The following is an 18844-nucleotide window of genomic DNA, read 5'->3' as shown; positions in this document are numbered from 1 at the left end:
TGTTATTACAGTATTGTCAAGTATTATTTATTCACATTGTTAAATGTGTATCAGTGTGGGGCTGTAATGATGTAAGCATTAGATTTACACACAACACTGATACTTTTTTTTTTCGTAACAATCTTTTGTCTTTTTGTGTGTGTTACTGTTTTTTACTTCTGAGTTTGTGGAAGAATGAACGCCTTTGACCGTGTGCTCCCCAAAGAAACTGCTACTGTTTTTCCACTGCCTGATCTATTGTTCTAAGTGAACTGCAGTGTGATTTGGTTGTGTTACTACAGTATGTTTTTTGTCTGTTTTTAGGTAGTGCGAGCTAAAGAGCGCCTGGATGAGGAACTAAGTATTCAGTCACAGGATCAAGAGCAGCAGACTGGGAAGAATACTCAAACATGATCTATGAATTGCTGCTCATCCTATATTTCCTCTTCCCCTCCTCTGTAAATTATAACCTAATAAAGTCCTTCTTTTTTTCTGGATGTGACCTTGGCGTCTTTTTAGGTGTCATTGTTAAACATAGAAGCACAAATGACTCGGAAGAATTACCATATTTATGTAAGATTTAGTTGTGGTTTGTAATAAAAGAAATTAGGGATTTCTGCATTTTCATCAGCTTGTTTTTCTGCATCCTGTTGAGGTAAAGTGTGAAATGTTGTGTAAATGATATAGGTATATGTATTTTTGTAATGTTTATCTTCACTGCAAATTTATAGCACAGATGGACACACAAGTATCAAATGCAACTTTATTAAACATTTTTCTTTTCATTGACAATATTATCAATATCGTAATAAAATTCCTCTAAAACAGGAGAACACCGCTATGTTGTACCAATTGGAGACTTTTACAACTCTAAAATTCTGCATGTTCAACGACAGAACATGATGCCAGGAAAAAATATAATTTCATATAATCCTTTTTTCATATAATGTATAACTTCTATATTTTTACCTATAATAAAAAGGCACTTGGAAAAAAAATAAAATACTGACATAATATCTCACAAATGTGCAAAGAAAAAACTTGGAACAGGCCTGGCAGGGCCTTAGTCTTATCATGAACCCTTTGTGCAACACTGTGGCACTTCAGTCAATGGCACCCCTTTACATGACACTGACCTGGCTGGAGAGCACAATTTTATGCCCTGGTTTTCTGTTCCGTTTCTGATTCATCTAGTGAGGTTTACTTTAAAAACACCAGGAGCAAGTACCGCTTTATAGTGTCCGAACAATAAGACTTAGAACATTTTAGCCAGTGAGGATCATTTGTACAATTATTCTTGGTCCACCAACCCCCCCCCCCCCCCCCCCCCCCCCCCCAAAAAAAAAAAAAACAACTAATGAATAATACTCATACAATGATGCAGAAAACACATGGAGGCATCCCTGTATGTACACATGCTATGAGGGGAACAAAAGTGCAGTTACAGACTGAGCTCAAAGGGTTAATGGATCATAGAGCTTATTTAATATTCAAGAGATGTGGACCCTTGGAGGATCTGTGTCGTATTATTTCTTTCTGCTGTGCTGAGTGCTGAGTCTCTCTCTTTCTCTCCCCCCTTAGCTTCAAGCAGCAGAGGAGAGACAGACAGACAGAGAGGAGGAGGAGGAGGAGAGATGCTGCATCTCAGGGTTTTTTACTGTTGCCACGGAAACCATGTCTAGCCCACTTAACACCTGTCGCTGATGACATCACAGTCCAGGATTGTCCACTCACAGCTAGAGATTGTACCTAAAGGCAGAGACAAGCCGCTGTGGTGGTGGGTTTAGTAACAGGCTGATGGTCGCATACAGCGGCGCACAGCTGCTCTGTGCGGTGAAGCCGCTTGAACCTGTCACACAGCTTATAATACACAGAGGATTATATTTGCTTTTGTTTCCTGTGAATGCACATTGGTGGTGTCTCTGTCTCACTGTCTACGGCGAAAAGTTTGGAGGTGGGGGGCAGCTTCCGTGTTTAATCTATTAAATAAAAAAAAGAAAAATCCCAGAGGGCAGGCAGAGTTCAGTGGCCTAGTTTCCTGCAGGCTGGTGCCGCGCTGGGCACAGCACAGCCAGCGACTTCAGAGCAGGGCCGTTTGCAGGGTAGGTGGCCAGATGGAGGACGGCTGCACAGCGCTGCTATGCTCTGCTGGCACACAGCCCCTGCCCTCATCGCTCACTAGCCACTGTTCATTCATTTATTCACTCAGCCCATCCGTTTACTCCCACTTTCTCCCAGGCGCTGACCACCATTTCATAATCAGAAATTATTTCTCTTCTCCTCTTGCTTCGCTTGGAGGGAATTAAAAGCACAGAACAAAGGGAGCAGAGTTTACATAAGCCTCAACCCCCTAGACAATTTGCCTTGAGACGTGGCTCTAGCCGTGTTAAGCCTGAACCCTCTAGGAAGTGCGCTGGTAATGTTATCACCTTCACACACGGTGATTTAAACAGGCAACCTTATTTAGCATTTCATAAGAACAACACAAACAGTGCAGAGCCAGGCTAACGCTCTGAGGCACCACCAGGAGCCGCTTTAACATGGATCCGCAGTTGTACCTAGTAAAAGAATCCTTAAGTCATCCTCAGGGGACCATGAATGTGAATATGAGCCTCCCTACTAACCTGACTAGGAAGTAAAATTGTGTTCAAGTTCAAATCAATTTAAGAATTACTCATCAAGATGAGTCTCTCCTCGTCTTCAACCCCTCAACAGACTCGCTGTCAGCAGCAGGAAGCAGAGCAGCCGCAAATTCAACATCAGAAAAAATGTCTCGTCTGAACAACAGCGAAAAAAAACAGAAAAAAAGACAAACATATAAAATAGCTATGACTGAATATTTTTTAAGACTGAGCGATGGAAAATGAAAACCACCAATGTAACAGATGGTGGAGGGAGCGACAGAGGATTGAGTGTCTGTCCCTTGGGGGAATGTTCCTGTGTGGTGAGGATCCTCTTCTGCTCCTCTGAGGAGAAGCCGGTCGACATGACACATGCGTTCGCACCAAGTGATGCACCTGGAAGGACCTCGCACGCAGAGAAAACCATCCTGACACAAACTGGATTTCAGGGCTCTGCAGTAACAGGTTGAGTCTTTCTCGCCCCTTTGGACAGAATAAGATGAGGCAGTTTACAATAGTGTGGCTTCCTAGTGAGTCCGGCTGTACGTGGCATAGTGTGTATCGACCCCACGCACACGTCCCACTTCACCCTCTCCAGGTAGCTGCACAACACATCAGCCCGAGCTCGTTCAGAACCTAAACCTCCGCTGGACGGCCACCTGTTTCTCACAGCTGGTTTTGTGCCGGGCGACTTTCGGAAAAAGACACAAGACACTAGTGTTGTTCAGCACAGTGGCTCTTTCATGCACAAAACTGGCTGCGCTGATTCGATTACGGGAAAGCAGCTGGACAATCCAGGAGTGAAACAGTGCTAGTTCTGTAAATGCTGAGCGGGGTGGTGCACAGACGGCGTCCGGCCAGAGGGGGGCGCCAGACACACCAGTGCTCAGTCCGCTTGTGTAAAAAGAGGAAGTGATGATTGGTCATTGTCAGGTGATAGAACACCACTTGTCTGTGTTAAGTCCTCAGTTCGCTCTGTGTCCTAAAAGCCCCTTGTCTGTGGTGGACTAGGCTGGGTCGTGTTACCCTCCCCGACCCGGGGACAGATTGTCAAAAGTGCTCTCTCCCAGTGGGCGTTGCACCGGGGAAGCGGTTAGCAGCAGTGTTGAGGTTTCGATTCTTTAACCAGGTCCCTCTATCGAGTCTACGTTCAGTTCAACTGTCTCAGACCTGAACGTGCAGCGTTTCCTGCACGGATCCAAGAGCGTTTGAGTTTACTTGCTTTGGTATGGCAAGCTCGTCTGAATCATATTCATCACACGCCTGTGAAAAATAGGTCATAACTGGGGGAGGCTTTGCTCCGCCGAGCGCGTCGCTCAGCTTCACGCTGTGTCTGTCTCACTGCTGAGATGGAAGCGTCAATCAAGTACAGGCATAAATACCTAATCGATAAATCGGAACCTTTCTAAGACCTCAGAGGTCACGTTTATGGGCCACGGTCACAGAACCAGCAAACAGGAATGAGTAGAAGATAAGTTGACACACCAAACACACATGTTCCTGAACAGGGCTCTCAGACCCCCTGGGTTCCCAACAATGAAACAGGCCTGCGTTGAACTCTTCGTTCTGATGAGGTGCAGCGTTATAGCTCCGATATTGGCTTTATTTGATTGTGATTCGTCCACATTGTCTATGGCTGATCGTACCCTCTCTGTGTCGCCCCCCCACCCCACCCAACCCCCTGAGCTCTTCTGGAATGTGTGAGTGTGCGCGTGTCAGTTGACCACAGCTGGCTTGAGCACCACGGTGCCTGGGGGGATGACCACCCAGGACAGGGGGTCGTGGGAGCCTCCCGTGGAGAGGTTCAGGACTCCTCCAGTCACCTCGCTCTCCGCCTCCTCCGCCCGGGCCTTCTTCCCCTGCTGGCTCGGGGCCCTGCGCTCCGACGCGGACCCCAGCACGGGCACCATGGGCAGGCCCAGGGCCGAAGAGGGGAACGCCGGGGAGAGCAGGGGCGACTTGGCCAAGCACAGCGGGGGGCCGTTGAAGGAGAGGATGGGCGCACCTCCCAGGCTGCCGGGCGGGGAGTTGGGGCAGCCCAGCGTGCTGAGGTCCAGGGGCCGGGGACTGATGGGGGACAGGGGCAGGGCACCGCCCAGGCCCTGCAGAGCGTGGCCCCCCAGGAGAGCGGCTGCCGCCCCTGGGATGATGATGTGGGCACCACTCACGTAGGACAGCTCTGGGTCTTTCCCCGCTCCACTAACCAGCCCTCCGCTCTGGCTTCCCTTCAGCAGGGAGCCCACGCCCCCCGCGGTGCCCGGCTCCTGGGCCACGAAGTGACCGTGGGCTTTGATGTGCTTGCGGAGGGAGCTGGGGTCTGTGTAGCGCTTCAGGCAGCCCACCATTTTGCAGTAGTAGGGCTTGTCCACGTAGTGAGTGCGCGTGTGCTTGAAGCGGTCGCTGGAGTTGGAGTAGCGCTTGTTGCAGCCCTCGTAAGGACAAATGTAGGGCTTCTCACCTGCAGGAAAAGATGAAGCCTTGTTGATGACTCATTACAGATAAGTCTTAAATATAAAGTTCATGAAGGTCTAACCACCACCCTACCCGTGTGTGAGCGGTTGTGTATCTTGAGGTTCTCCAGCCGTGAGAAGCTCTTGTTGCAGGTCGGACACCGGTGGGGCTTCTCGTTAGTGTGAGTGCGGATGTGGATGAGCATCTTGTACCTACAGACAAATCAGGGTCTGAAGAGCAGCTTGGCTTTCAATTTCCCCTCATTATTTACATGCAGCGGTTCAATGTCCTCACCTGGCGTTGAAGCCCCTCCCTTTGCGAGCACAGCCCTCCCAGTGGCAGCAGTACCCACAATCCTTTTCAGGCTTGACGTGGAAGTCGTTCACGTGGTCCACTAGGTCTTGCAAGGAGTCAAAGAGCAGATGGCACTGAGGGAGGGGAGCGTTGAGGCCGTTAATCTGTTGCTCTGACGACAGGCAGCTACTTTCACTCACACTTTACTCACCTTCTTCCAGCGGCAGGCCAGTTGTTCGTCTGCCGACAGCTCTGGGGACGCTCGCTTGTCACCCGTCTTGCCAATAAACATGGAGGACGGGAGGTGAAGTCCCGCCCCAGCTCCGATTGGCACAAAAAACTGGAAGGCCTGTGAGATGTGAGAATTCTGATGAACAAAGAAAAAGATATGAATGGATCCATTCGGGCTCCAGTTGGATTCGTCTCTCATTAACAAAACCAGTTAGAGGCCTGAAGAAGTGATTAAAGATCTACTGATATTCATCCGTCACCTGCTGCTTCCTATAGAACCTCTTCAAGGAGAAAACCAGCGTGCAAATGATCGCAAATCTCGCCGTGTGAGAAATGTGTACAGTATGCGACAATATTCATGAAAAGGCAGCGACTCCCTGCACTGAGCTCTGCCTCTGCATGCAAAAGTATGTGCGGCTCTGTGAGATGCTGTAGGGGACATGTGAGGGTGAGCATGTGCAGCTGCTCATCCACGAGAAGAGAGGGTGTGTGTGTGTGTGTGTGTGTGTGTGTCAGGCCAATGTGCACCCACTGTGGAAAGGTACATGGTGGATTGGTGGATTGTTGGACTGTTGGACGGGGGGGCGGCTGAACAGTCCCAGCTAATATGTCTCAATTCAATTGGGAGAGTATTGAATTAGCCGGCGTGAGGTCTGCGTGGCTGGACCTTTACTGAAATCCGATTATACATGTAGACACACGCGACCTCACATCATGCCAGTGGGGCCAGTCAGTGGATGTCTGACAGACAGAAGCACTTGTTGAGCAGACAAGAGGTGTTTGATAGAAGCCCCCCCCCCCCTCTCATTCCCTTATGATGAGTCTGTCCTCTAAAACTCACCCCTGAGGGGACATAACTGCCGTTGGTGGTTTCTGGAGAGCTGGGCGTGTGGCGGGAGCATGGCGACATGCTCAGGTCCACTGCAGGAGGGGTGGGGGTGCCTGTCCGGTCCCCGGGGCCCACCGGAGCGCCTGGCAACAGCCACAGGTTACAGCAGATGTGCTAGCGGAGCGGCGCTCGTGCTGGCGGCGGCGCGGGTCCTACCTGTGCGCGGGCAGCCCGGCGAGGCCGGCTCTATCACCGCGGTGCCGTCGTCCGTCATGCGCAGCAGGCGGGCGCGCCTGGGGTGCAGCGGGGGGAAGGAGGGCGCGCGGACCCCCCGGTCCCGCCCGTTGGCCCGTCGAGGCAGCTTGAGGTCCAGAGGCTCGTCCAGGGACAGCATGACGACCCGCCGACCTCCCGCCTGCACAGACGGGGCTCCATCAGAAATGTGACATTCCAACGTGAGGCAGAAAACACACATCTGACATACCACAATCCCACCGGGTCCGACCCACTCCCCGACAACGGTAAACCGACCGCAGTCGTAAAGCGAAACACCGGCTAAGCCAAAGAAAAACACACGTGTGGAGCTCTTAGTGACCCCGGGCTTTTTTTCCACGCTGACCTTTACTCACACAGTCTTCATGAGGAATGTCTACAATCCAATCCAGATGGTCACCCTCACAGCCAGCCCCCCCTCACCCCCTCCCCTGGACAGTTACTGGCCTTTGCACCCTGTCGCACCACACCGCCACCCCCTCCCCGCAGCGTGCACCTTTAAACCCCTGCATGAGCCTTTAAGATGCACCGGCAACCCCCCGAGGTCTCCAAGTCCAGCTGCACCCCCCACCCCCCCCCCCCCCACCCCCCCCACCCCCACCCCCCCTCCATCTAACCAGCCTGACCTCTGGACCCAGCCGGAGGCTTGTGGGCAGGATGCTTCGTCTAGCTGTCATTTTTGGTTTCTCAACCAATGGACTGACTTGGCATCGCCACGTTCCACCGGAGAGTGAACGATCCAGGACGCGGCAAGAACAACTCCCGATGGAGCAAAATCCTTTTAACGCGACTCTAAATAAATGTGTCTATTCTCTACACATTCAGGAACACACTGTTTTACATTAGTAGTTTCAACTGCTTGCCTGCAAACATGTCGACACGCACTTGGGGGCCTCGTGAGAAGAGCAAACAGGTCACCGGGTTCACACACGCACGCACGCGCACATGCACACGCACGCACACACCAGTGATGTCTGTATTTTAACTCACATATCTCACACGCACATCAAGAAACATCACAGGATAAGTGACCTTTGCTCGTCATCTGATTACGAAGCAGTGACGAGCGCACGACCCACACGACCCACAGGAGCAGAACACAATCTGTCAAGTGTTAAAGATTTCACACAAACTGCTTCCAGGTTGATTGTGCAATGATAACGCAGGAGTTACCGGCAGTTGCTTTAGAGTCATCGTCATTCAGAAAGACGTGGTCGACGCCACATCTGGCTGCTGCTCTGGACAGAGGCACCACGAGGGTCTGCCCACGCAGCTGCTCGACACGCAAACCGCTACTACACCTCCATAAGGCTGATCCAATCTGTAGCGTCGCGCTCCCCACTCGTGAGCAAGCAAGTCAGTCCTATGTCATGTGTTCTTTTCTCTGCATAATAAAGCATATTGTTGGCGTCGTCCTGTCCTCGCAGTGCAGCCTCCGCAGCCACACGCGATAAAGGTGAAGGTTAAAACTGCTGTGAATTCTCACTGATGCTTTGAATTTCATGACAAATTCATTGGGAATTCTGCCCCACTTCCGAGACCCCGGCAGATCCTGAATGTGGACCACCCCCTGCACCCAGCGCAGTCTGTGCCACACTAATGTGATCTCAGCAGAGCCGACAAGCACAGCTCCTGGTGAATCCGTCCCCACTGACGTATCTCACCTCAGCCCACCCTGCTGATTAGTTCTTAGAGGAGAAACTGCAGGGACTGACTGGGAAATGACTCAGTGTGTGTGGATCTTGGACCAGAGCTGCAGGATCAAATCTTACAGCGTCGGAGCAGCCACGTTCACTGAGAGGGGGTTTGTGGGAAATGCGAGACAGGGCCAAAGGCCAACTGAGAGAATGAATGATACAGAGAAAGCCGGAGTGTGAGGTTGTGTGTTTGTGCGATCGCCACTGAGATATGCATGTGTGCGTGTAAAACCCAGTGTCGGGTGGCTGTGAAGTTTGGGGAAGGGGTGATGGCTGGCCCCCATGCAGACTTCCTCGCTCAGCCGTGGGGTCGACGGACTCTCTGAAAGGCTGCATTGTCCCGTTCCCCGGGCCCTCGCCTCCCTCGCTAGCAGAGTAAACACAGGCTCCAGCAGCTGAGCGGGAGAGAGAGCGAGAGGAGGGGAGGGACGACCGAGGGGGCCACGGTGAGGAGGAGGAAGCGGCGGAGGAAGAGAAGTCCTGAAAGAGAGGCTTGTGCCTATTCCCCTTCCCAAATCCCACTTTGATGAAGCTCGGTCGTGCCTGTTTGGGGGCGAAGGGTGTGTCGGAGGCAGGAGTTGACATATGGGTGAGGTAGTGTGGGGGGGGTGGGGGGGGGCACCGGGTCAAAGGAAGGCTACGTGTTTCAGCACCTCCAGGCATTGAGGCTAGGCTAACGTGGATCAGCGTTGACCTTTGACCCCGCTCCGGCCGAGCTGATCAGAGGAAATCTGTGGACGAGGGCTCGCGTTGAAAGTGGCAGCCAATGAAAAGCACGAGAGGCTGTGAAAGCAGCGAGGTCGAACTCCGTGGCGCTGCAGCGCATCGGGCCGTGCCGCATTTCGCTCGCCGCGATAGTTTCACAGCGCCAGCGTGCGTCTGGCTCCACACATTTCACACGACCCCCTCCGAGGTTGAGTGTAACCTAATCTCCCTCCCGCTGCGACCCTGGGAGGTGGTCTGTAGGAGGTAAGCCATCTCTCCCCGGGGCACTCGCTGCTTTTTGTTCCTCTATTCTCACACACTGAAGTCTCAGAGAGAGAGAGAGGACGCGGTGGGAAAAGGCAGCTGTTAACAAGCACTGGCCGGTGTGTTTGTGGAAGTTTGAACATTTGGTTTTGAAACGCAAAACAAATGTGCTGCAATAAAATTCAACACACAGGAGGTTGCAATTCCTGCAGTGGTTGTTTTGATTCAATCCTGTATCAGATTCAGGCTGTGGAAACTCTGAAATTAGTGAGTCCCGATGGTGCTAATACACAGTGTATTAAAGCAGAGTTGTCAATAAGTTGTGGTTTTAGTGCCAGTCAGGCTCCACGAGTCCACGGGTGCTTCAGCTTGTGTTGCTGTGTGGGTCGTGTCTGGACCCGCCGGTTTCTCCATCCGCCAGGTGGGAAGGAGCGGGTCAAAGGGGGCCGAATGACCCCTGACCCCTGACATTTGGGATCTACGTCTGCAAATGAAGCCGAGGGGGAAAAAGCAAAGCTGGCGTGTTTTGGTCATATTCACACACTCAACGGATGTGGGGCCGAGGAGGCGTCTGGTACTGACTAATACAGGTTAATACCCACTTAATATACAGACATGACATGATATTATATGATGATTCATTACACTGAGAACCAAAAAACAGAACCAAACATGGTCACTTTCATTAGCTCTGGGACGTTTCTTGAGGTAAGAAATGACCCCACCTCCACTGACACGCACAAGCCACAGTCCTCCACCCTCACACACACACACACACACACACACACACACACACACACACACACACACACACACACACACACACACACACACACACACACACACACCGCAGAGGGATTTTTTCGACCCTGTCCTCCTCTACTAGCCGCCTCCTCAAACAGGAAACCTCAGTTTCCACTCCTTACACCTCCTCTTCTGGGCCTCTCATTCGTGCTCTCTCTCTTCATCCCTCTATTCTTTGCTTTTATTTTTCTCTTCCTCACTTCCTCTTTCAGTTTGTTTTTTTTTTCGCCACATGCCCCATCTCATCTGCTGCCCGCATCCGTGTCTTCGCAGGAATTTCATTTCCAAATTATTCCTTTTTTCAAGTTAATTTTTAAAGAAGAATTTTCTCCCACTGTCAACACCCACTCCCCACCGTCCCCGTTCCCCCGGTTGTAAACGACACAGAGGATCGTACGCAGGATTATGTAATAGTGGCATGGAGCCGCTGGGGAAGGGCTGAAGAACAAGACAGTCGTTGGGGCCACAGAGCTTCAGTGCAGAGACAGAGCCACACGTGCATTCATACACTTTACCACTACTTCTGCAAGTAAAAACCAGTAAAAACCAACTTAATTTTGCACATTTCCATGCACAATTGAGAATAACGTAGGGGAGAATCCAAGTGTAGACGACGAGCGAGAGAAGGAGAAAAAATGGAGGAGTGGATGGAGAGTGGGAGGGAGCGAGTGCAACAGGAAGCTTCTCAGCGAGCTACTGATGGCCTCCAGCCAGAGCTTTCAGACGCTGAGGAATTCCAGGCGGAGGGCAGGGAGGGAGGGAAGGTGCCAGGAGGGAGGGAGGCACCGAATGAGGAGGGCGGGTCGCACTTGCGGTTTGTTGTCAAAGGCGACTGCTACATGAGAAAGGAAGCGCACGCGCTTTTAAAGCAACACGGCTCCGCGGTTCAGCGTGAACGCCGCGGACGCTCGGAACAGTAGCTGGTGATTGGTTCCGACCGCTGGTGGTCGGCTGTGCTGTAGTTACTGGTTCTGCTCATGAGGGAGGGTTCTGGAGCCTGTCCGAGGCTCCAGAACCTGGCCGGACCCGGGACCGGTCCCGCTGTGAGGCCGAAGCGTCCCACACAATCACCAAAACCTCAGAACCGCGAGCACCCGCGGGCCGCCGTGCGCCGGCACCAGGCTCGGAACGCTTTTCCCGACCCGGTTCATTCATCAGGCTCTCGGTAGCTGCTGTGTGACATGAGAAGTACGCGGCCGAGCCTCCACGTGTGGGAACATGTGTTCCGAGGCTCCCACCCACCGCGGCGCCGAGCCCGATGGGCCACATGCGCTTTTGATTAACTACAACAATTGCGATCTGCGAGGACGGCAATCAGCGGCCGCAGAGCTCCCCCCCGGAGCGCTTCACGCGACCGCACCGCCGGCTCCGGAGCGGCCGAGCGGCGCTGCAATAACGTCGTTGCGGCGTTCGCCCGAGGAGCGGCCTCATAAGCGGACGGAGGGCGAGCGAACGCAGCAGGAGGCTGCAGCCATCAAAGAGCTGGGAGGAGGAGAGTGTTTGAGCTCAGGAGATTTAATCGACGTCCCCGCCCAGGCGCCCCCCCCTCACACACACACACACACACACACACACACACACACACACACACACACACACACACACACACACACACACACTCCACCCGCCGCCAAACCTTAACTCATGTGTCATTTTTGCTTTGAAATCCGCATAAACAAGCATTTGTGTGATCTCCCTCTCCTCCACCTCCTTGGCCTATATCACTCTCCCCCTCCTCTTTTTTTCATCACACCCTCTCATAACTTTTCTCCCCCTCTCTCTCTCTCTTTCTCCCACCGTCCCCCCTCTCAGCCCCATCCCGTAGCCTCTCTCCACGGGCAGTGATGCAATCCTCCGGCTCCCGCGCGCAATCACAGGGTCTGGAGTCGTCCTGCCAGCCAAGCAGGGGCGTCGCCGCACAGCGCTCAGTGGGAAAGCAACAGGAGAGGAAAGAAGGGAGGTAGGGAGGCGGGGGAGGCGAGGGGGGAGGGAGAAAGAAAGGGAGAAACGAAGCCAATGGAAGAGGAAAAACAGTCTGAGGCTCAACAAACTGGTGGGTCATAAACGAGAGAAAAAACAAAGTTAACAGCTTGGTTTTACAGTTTGGGCTGAGTTGGTTTTACAGGTAAACAGGTAAACTGACGGAATTTTTGAATTACTAATCAAACAGCGCAGCGTCCCGGTCAGCCCACTAACCAGCTGTGTCTGTTTTGCTGGGGCTGCTGGACGCAGACTGTGTTTCGGAAGTGACGGCTCTTTGCTACTCCCACACTAAACTGTCGTTCCAGCTGACTCACACCAGCATTAGCTTGATTCTAACAGCTAGATGTGCTGTGTGAAATGCAGGAGATGGCCAGCGTCGTCGCATTGGCGAGCGATGAGGGCGGTGGGCATCTTTTCGCGCTGGGGACGCAGGCAAAGGGAACATTAAAAGCCAATCGTCTCCAGTTTGCTGTTTTGGCAGAGCTCCCCTAAAGGCAGCAGCAATGAGCACAAGGTCAGGTTAGGTATGCAAAGCGATAGCATCTGGATCTTTAAAAAACACCCGAACCCCGAAGATCAATCCATAAGCAGCAGCTCCTTCAGGCCCAGCTGCTGGTGTGGTCTGTCCGTCCAGCGACTTCGAGGGATCAAATAAACACAGGCACAAATAAACAGGCCGGCGGTCCAGCCGTACGGACGCATTACTGCACAGCGCCGAGTTCAGCCCGGTTCAGAGCGCCGTGGTACCGCTCCAGCTTTGGGAGGGGTGCGCCTGTCTCACAGTCATTTCCTGGACGGGGATATTATGGCACCACACGCATGAGAAACAAACCCCTCTCTCCGCCGTACCCTGACCCCAGCCACCCCGCACGCCTGCAACCCAGGCAGCCAGCGGCACGGGGTGAACTCATGGGAAGCGAGGCTTCTTCAATAGGCAGAGTAATATGATCCCGAAGGCAGCTTTATGCAACGCGGCCTGCGGGAGGCTGGGGGAAAGGTGCGGGGCGGCGGCGAGGAAACGTCGCTGCCGCTTTGAGCAGAGAGACATCTACAGTACATGTATACGGTGGCCACACTGAATGGGGAAGGGGGGGGGGGGGGGGGGGGGGGGTTATGTGCAGAGAGTAGGAGCAGGGAAGGGGCTCAGCTTCCAAACCAAAGCATGTGGAAAAGGGGATGAAAACAGGAAATAGAGAAATACAAAACAGCAGAGAGCAATTAGCGGACGAAATGACGTGATGTATGTGTGTTTGAATGGGGGGGGGGGCACAGCAGCAGTCAAACCAAGCAGCCCCCGCGTCTTTATACTTGGGTGTGCCCTCCCGTACTGTCTGCTACACCGCAGCTCCAGCCATCTTGCATATGTACACACCAGGCTGGTGCTTGGTCCACGCCGGGGCGCTCGGCCTCACGCGAGGGGTGACACCCCCCCCCCCCCGACAGGCGAGGTCACCACCACAGGCAGAACTCAGCGACAGGCTCCACCCTTCAGCTTTCATCCCCTGCAGCTACGTCCGAAGTAACAAGAGCAGATGCAGAAGGCACAGATGGAGAGCGAGCGGGACGGCGACGGACAGGGTCGTCCATAATGCTGGAAAACGCAGTCCAACTAAACTAAACAGATTGTATAATCTGTCGAAGATAACATCGGGAGACTTCTCTTGGCACAACAAGGCCCACTGAACAGCGATGGCTGACAAACAGCGTCTAGCTCGTCTGCAGCCTTGGACGGAGCGAGCCCAACAATTAGCGGTGAAGGTCAAAGCGATATTCGTGCTCCTAAACGCCCTTCTGTCTTAAATCACTGCTGACACTCAGAATCAATGGAGGAACAGCCGAGCCCACAGTGACTGACAACACCGTTTATTGAGATCTGAGCAAACAAGAGCAAGAGCACTTAGAGCAATTGGATGCAGAAGAGGAGGCAGAAGGGCTGGGTTCTATTCAAGATGGCCACTCAAAGTCAATTATTGCAACTTTTGAAAAGCGAGGCATCGTCTTCAGTTTTACAAACTGCAACTCCAAATTACATAAGGCTCCCTCGTAAGTAAAAAAACATCCTTGGTACATGTGATGTGAATTAGTGCTGGCAACATGTGCACAACACCACAGAGAAGGTAAACACTCACAGGCCAGACACCGCCCCTCCCCTCACTCGTTCACTACATGTATGCGATGGGGAACGTCTTATATAATGTACCCGTCGCCCGTGAAGCTGGGGGCTTGTGGAAAGTGGGAGACAAAAAATGCGAGGGAGGGAGGGACAAGCGGGAGAGAGAGAGGGAACAGAAGTTGAAGAGCAAAGGAGGAGAGTTCAGGGATGGAGGAGGGAGGAGGGGGTGAAGGGGGCAAAGTCTGGAAGCTAGCGGACAGGACTGGATATGCCCAGACGCAGAGCCAGGCCCAGACTTGAGAGCATTATTTGAGTAACACCTCAGCAGCCTCGCTCAAAAGCACCCTCACGTCTCCCATCCCGGACTCACTCACTGCTCCCTGAACCGAGCTCCCAGATGAAAGGCTCCAGGCAGATCCACTTCTACTATCATATACAAGTTAAATATTAAGTACGTGCCGGAAAGCGACCTAAAATGGACTCTACTCCCTCCAAGCAGACTCTGCTAGCTCCTTTACACTTCTGTCAGATGTGCCCTGCCCCAGACCTGGTCTGTGCCTTGTCTGAATCTCCCATGGTGGAGCTTTGGCGTGAGGGAGCGTTGCGCAGAGAGCAGGGGTAGGGTGGGCTAGCCGGAGCGAGGCGCTGAGTCGTCTGTGTTTATTTTGGAAATGCAGGCCAGCAGACTAGCGCGAGAGGATCTGACCCTTAAACTCCTCAGCTCCTCGAGGAGAGAGCGGGAGTCCAGCGCTCCCACTCAGGTGACCCCCCCCGGGGGTGCCGTCACAGCCCACCCTGGGGATTCAGGAATGGTCTGCTCCAGGAGGAAACAGTGAGGCCGCGAGGTGATTAGTGGTTACAGTTTAACCGCAGAAAAATGCGAGGCCCGCGAGCCGGTATGCGCCGCGCTCCTTCCGTTTGCGAGTCAGCGTGAGTAAAGGCCCGCATCCGCTTTGTCTGTTCTTAACCCACGGGTCCAGGAGTCCGCTCACGGCGCATATCCCCTGTGTGATATCCGCCGATAGACCACAGAGCCACCAGCGGCTCCAGGATGCCAATAGCTAACCTATGTCAACGGGCCACAAGAAAAGATGACGAGAGGCATCAAACATTTCGACTCATTATGAAACAGACTTCACATCCTGTGGGATTAAAAAGAATCTTTCTCCAAATCGGAGCGTTGCACTGCCATGACCCACGTCCTCGCCCAAGCTGCTCCTCTACTCATTCTCAGTGGAAGCTTAAAAAGGTTCAGGAGCTAGAGAGTGCAAATCCATTAAACACATCACAAACATGCCGTACACCAACAGAAGGGGGTACTTTGTGTAGCATCCTACTGCCTTCCAATCTGACTAGCATTTTGAGGATAATAATCTATTAATTGCCGTCGCAGGCGACAGAGGGGACGTGACCGCCGTGGGAATCGAAAAGGCTTTTATCCCCGTCAAGACAACAGCGAGTGTGCATCAGGTGCCTTGTTTTGACTGTGCCTCATTCACTGGCCACTGTAATCCGCCCTCCCCTGCTGCTGAGTTGCCTTTCAGCGGGGCCGTAATCCCCGGCAGCCGCGGAGCCCCGCTGTGATATTAATTCAGACACTCTTACGATGCCTGCGCCGCTTACGTCGGCCCCTGGCTCCATCCGCTGAACGTGCTCCTCTTTATGTCACGGAGCCCAAGTGCGCGGTGGGTTCCGCCGCGTGCCTCGTGGTTATCCTCTGACGCAGGAAGATGCTTTTAGGGTCCACCTTTTCCCTCGCAGCTTGGGACCTCAAAGGTATGATGTCATGCAGCTGTGGAGGAGGCGAGAAGAATCCCCAAAAGGGTCCACAACCGCACCCATGCAATGCTATTGTGGAAAGCACTCATGGCGGCTCAACCGGTGTGCTCTTTGCAGTGGATGGAGCCAGTTGGTGTGAAACCACGAGTCTGGGGGAGGCCTCCGAGCAGCTGTCTGCATCTGGCTTCACGGTGGACCTGAGCCTTCTCTGAACGGAGACCAAAGCGCAGCGCAGGAGGCGAGAGTTGCCTAAATGACCCGATGCTGGAGATACGCGCCTCTGTTTTTGACCTGCGGCCGAACTGATCATCGGCTGATTGGATAAACAGTGTGGCTGCGAGCTCGCGGTGGATGCGAGGAGCACCTGTGCTCACAGTTCAGAGAGGGCTTATGGATTAAATGGCCCGGGGCCTGGAACGGAGGCCTCCTCCTCCTCCGGTTCCAGTGGGTCCGGGCCACACATCCTCCAGCCGCATGATCAGTGTGACAGTATCTGTCACGCGGCGTATCCTTAGTATAGTGGACTTCCTCACTGCCTCACAATCACCTTGCGAGTGCACAATCGTCCCATTCTGATGTGAAATGCAACCGCAGCCCCCTGAGCGCGCCTCGATGTGAATTGAGCCCGGATGGTTTTTAATGATCAGGCCTTATTGCGCTCCAGCTCGGGGCTTGTTAGGTTTGCCTTGGCAGAGCTGGGCTCTTTTCCCCCTGGCATCTTCTGGAACAATGGGCCCATGGGAGGCAGCCAATGGGGAGAAGGTCCATCCCTTACCCAGTCCCAGTGTGCACACAATTAGGCTTAGGGACAGTGGAATTGCTTAATTGGAGAAAAATAGCTCTTTATGTGGGCCCCTGCCTGCGCTCAGCCTTTAACCCCGCACTACATGCTTTCCCTCAACTAAGCCCTTAACGGAAATCACAAACCTTACTCACAATTAAACAGGTATTTGGATAAGAACCACAACTATGCCAAACATGTATTTATCGGGACCACGGGAAAAGAAGAGGGCACTTTATAGTGGCACAGGTGAGGATGATGAGGGCTCGGCTGGTTACCTGCAGCCTCAGCTCGGGCACCTTGTTATTTACCCATCACCGGGTGAGTGACGGCCGTAGACGTTGAACTCGTTATCAGATGTTGTGACACATCAGACATCAGTACAAGTCTGCATCTTGCACAACAGCTGGCTGAGCTGTGATGCATTCCCCCGCTGTATATAGGCCAGGATTTGTGATAGTGTTCTAAAAAAAACCCTCTCCCTGTTGAGGAGGGGGTGTTGGCTTTTTGGTTTTTTACAGGGGGGGGGGAAGGTGGCTCTCACGCGGATGCAGGTGATGACACTGTGTCTGCGTAAAGGCACACGCCGGCAGAGACACGTCTGCCGCCACCGGCCTCGAGCGACACGGCGCACGGGGTCCAGGCTGCAGGATGTCGGCGCCGCACCGCTGGAGAGTGTGAAAATAGGTCACCACCCCGGTTGAACTCGCGCAAATCTGCACCATTGGCGCAGCGCGCTCCGGCCGACGCGGACGCACATGACAACGGGCACAATACGCGCGGCTGGCACGCGCGGCACGCTCGCTCCCGGCTTACCTTCAAGGGAGAACGCCGTGGATTTGGCCGAGATGTCTCCGGCTCGGTCGCTCGCTCCCGGTGCAAACTTCGCGCGCACAAGTCCTGCGGCTGAACGGCGTCGGCGTCGAGTGACTCCTCGTCAATTTGTCGCCGTCACTTCGTTAAAAAAAAAAAAAAAAACGAGAAAAGGAGCTGACACGTCCTGAAAAAATACCACTAGGTGTCTGGAGAGGCGGTCCGCTCCCAGACCATTGTCAGGATTATTTCTAAGCATGGAAAAATACAGCATAGGCGAAACGCAGCGTCTTGACAGCTTGTTGTTTAAATAAAGACTAAGGTGAGGAATGACGGCCGTGTCTGTTGTCGTGGGCTGGTGTGTGCCTCGTGGTATCATGCCACTGGAAACCCGTCAAAAAGTGTAAACACCCAGATCCGGAGCCTTCGCGAACGAGGAGCTGGTGGTGTTGTCAGAAACGCACGGACGACTCCTTCCTGAATTCAAAGCGCATCGCTCAATCGCGACGCTGGTCAAGTGGGGGTGTCCTGTGGGTGGTCGCGGCTCTCGTGGGGGAGGTGGGAGGGCGGTTCAGACCGGAGGGCTGGCACCGAGTCGTGGGTAGGGTGGACAGGGCGGGTTGGCGGGATGTGGGGTAGAGTCCAATATCCGAGCGCGCGCGGCTCCCCCCGCGTCCCTCTCGCGGCGCTTCCTGCCTCCAAACACGCGAGGAGACGCTGCGTGCGGATGGTAGTGTCCCCCACGAGCGTCTGAAGCGCGCAGACAGCCGCCCGGAGCCCAGCCAGCCCGTCAGGACCAGCCCAGAGTCTGCCAGCTCAGCGCATGCTTACCGCTCCGCCCCTCCACCGTGGGCAGTCCCCGGCTCCGCTCCAAGCGCTTCCTCCCCTCTCTCTCCGCGTCCTCGCGGCCATCTGGAGCTCCCCGCGCCCCTCCGTCGACAGGCTCGCGTTAATGCGCGCCGGTTTCACCGTCGTTCCTCCTGAAAGTGTCGCCGATTGCTGCCCACCACCTCTGTGTTCACAAGCTGTCACTGAATAAACACGCAGCCCAACAGGTGTCGTCTCCTCTATTTCTGCATTACTGCAGAGATTAAAATGCTGCTTTTTATCCTAAAACTTTAGTTTAAAGAGTGCAATGAATTTCATTACCACTGAACGTTGATTAACAATAATATGCACCGGCCTCGTGTTTATTTCAGCATCTTACCAGTTGCTTTTACAGTAATC

At 53.5% G+C, this 18844-nt stretch overlaps 2 protein-coding genes across 3 annotated transcripts in view; one reads left to right on the top strand and one right to left on the bottom strand.

The window, feature by feature from the left end:
- LOC114860703 (mitochondrial import inner membrane translocase subunit TIM16-like) overlaps positions 1-1300 on the top strand; it is a 71111-nt gene extending 69811 nt beyond the window's left edge. For both annotated transcript variants that reach the window (XM_029159488.2, XM_029159487.3), the window contains one exon: positions 304-1300. In XM_029159488.2, coding sequence (XP_029015321.1) covers positions 304-393 — 90 coding nt within the window. In that variant the 3' untranslated portion in view covers positions 394-1300. The remainder of the gene's footprint in view (positions 1-303) is intronic.
- On the bottom strand, positions 1300-18615 carry glis2b (GLIS family zinc finger 2b). Its single transcript, XM_029159495.3, has 7 exons — positions 17621-18615; positions 6622-6820; positions 6418-6548; positions 5557-5712; positions 5346-5479; positions 5145-5263; positions 1300-5058 (listed from the first exon to the last, which is right to left on the bottom strand). Exons 2-7 carry the CDS (start codon positions 6797-6799, stop codon positions 4316-4318), a joined length of 1461 nt encoding a protein of 486 aa, XP_029015328.1. The 5' UTR covers positions 6800-6820; positions 17621-18615; the 3' UTR covers positions 1300-4315.
- Positions 18616-18844: the final 229 nt, after the last annotated feature.

This window comes from Betta splendens, chromosome 8 (genome assembly GCF_900634795.4).
Source record: "Betta splendens chromosome 8, fBetSpl5.4, whole genome shotgun sequence".
NCBI lineage: Eukaryota > Metazoa > Chordata > Actinopteri > Anabantiformes > Osphronemidae > Betta > Betta splendens.
This window is presented reverse-complemented; position numbering and strand designations above follow the sequence as displayed.